Genomic DNA, 1,236 nt, shown 5'->3' with positions numbered 1-1,236 from the left:
GTGCAGGGAGCTTGGTCCGAGAACAAGAGTCTACTGCCCACGTTGGGAGATACCGACTGCTGTTGCCAAGCGGTTAGTCAATGACTACCCGAGGAGAATGTGCCCGATGGTGGACCACGGGCGTCGAGGTTTCGATGCCACTTCATTGAATGCCGCTGAACTCAGAGACATCCATTACATATAAAGGCCAGAGTGTTATGAATGCCTCTGAGAGGAATATGCCACGCGCCAAATTCTTTGCAGTGGAGGTCTCAACGCGGGTCTCGGCGTCTGAGGCGTACGGGGTCAACGGGTCAGGCGAAGTGTGTGTAGAGCCGCGGGTGTAGAGCCGCGGCTTGTGGGAGACGGCCGTATTCCTTCAGATGCATTACTGCTGAACTATTTTCACACAGAAGAACTGAGGTCAGAGATCTGGAGATCGTGACTGCAGCGCCTGAGGTGAACATAACCTCAACGGATGCGGGGCAAATCCCAATCCTGCACTGAGATCTCCCACCGAGGCAACGCGCAGTCCAGGGGTAGACATTAACACAAGCTGATATGCCGTAATATATGCTTAATAGATGTATGTACGTAAGAAACACTCGAGATGTCACACTAACCTGCAATTCGGCTCACTTGTGGTTCAGTGGGGAGGCGCGTTCGGACAGCAGGATCTCCGTTGCGACGTACGCACCAGTTGGGAAGCGCTAAACACTATTCTTAAACTGCTTTCGACAAAAAGTTTGGGTTAATTTGAAATTTCGTAATTACTCGGGGAACCACCGTGGACCAGACTATGGACCGGACCAGCGGCGCCCAGTAGGGAGGGAACTGTGCCAGGCTTAAGACCGCCCCAGCTCTGCGCGACTCTGCCTAAGCGTTTGGATCGTTTGTCACTCGAAATTGCAGTCAATATCCAATGTGATTACGATAATTTTATATTTCTTCACATCCCGTCAGCTTGGCAGTCTTAATTCTGGTTTTGAGAATGGCCGTCCTGAAGTTCCTGTCGGTGGCGGCCGCCGCCATTTTGTTCTCAGAGATCAACTGGGCATATGGTACTGAAGAAAATAATGAGCAATCTCCCCCAATTCCTGACAATGAAGATGATTCTGGTCATGAAGAAGATGGATCTACTTCAGGACCTGGGGATGTTGGAACTGGTACTGCCACTAATAAGGCCGGTATGCCCCCACTAAATTCACATAATTTTGCTCCTAACAAAAAGCGAAGAGCAGGCTTGAAAAATATTCC

General features: G+C 50.3%; 1 protein-coding gene across 1 annotated transcript in view; it reads left to right on the top strand.

Annotated features, from left to right (window-relative positions):
• Window positions 1-970: 970 nt before the first annotated feature.
• Window positions 971-1,236, top strand: part of EMH_0041880 (SAG family member) — a gene marked incomplete at both ends in the record, with an annotated part of 1,313 nt that continues 1,047 nt past the window's right edge. Inside the window, one exon of the mRNA XM_013495675.1 lies at window positions 971-1,166. Within this exon, the coding sequence (XP_013351129.1) occupies window positions 971-1,166 (196 nt within the window). The remainder of the gene's footprint in view (window positions 1,167-1,236) is intronic.

This window comes from Eimeria mitis, genomic scaffold (assembly GCF_000499745.2).
Source record: "Eimeria mitis Houghton genomic scaffold, Emh_scaff1691, whole genome shotgun sequence".
In the NCBI taxonomy this organism is placed as follows: Eukaryota; Apicomplexa; class Conoidasida; order Eucoccidiorida; family Eimeriidae; genus Eimeria; species Eimeria mitis.
This window is presented reverse-complemented; position numbering and strand designations above follow the sequence as displayed.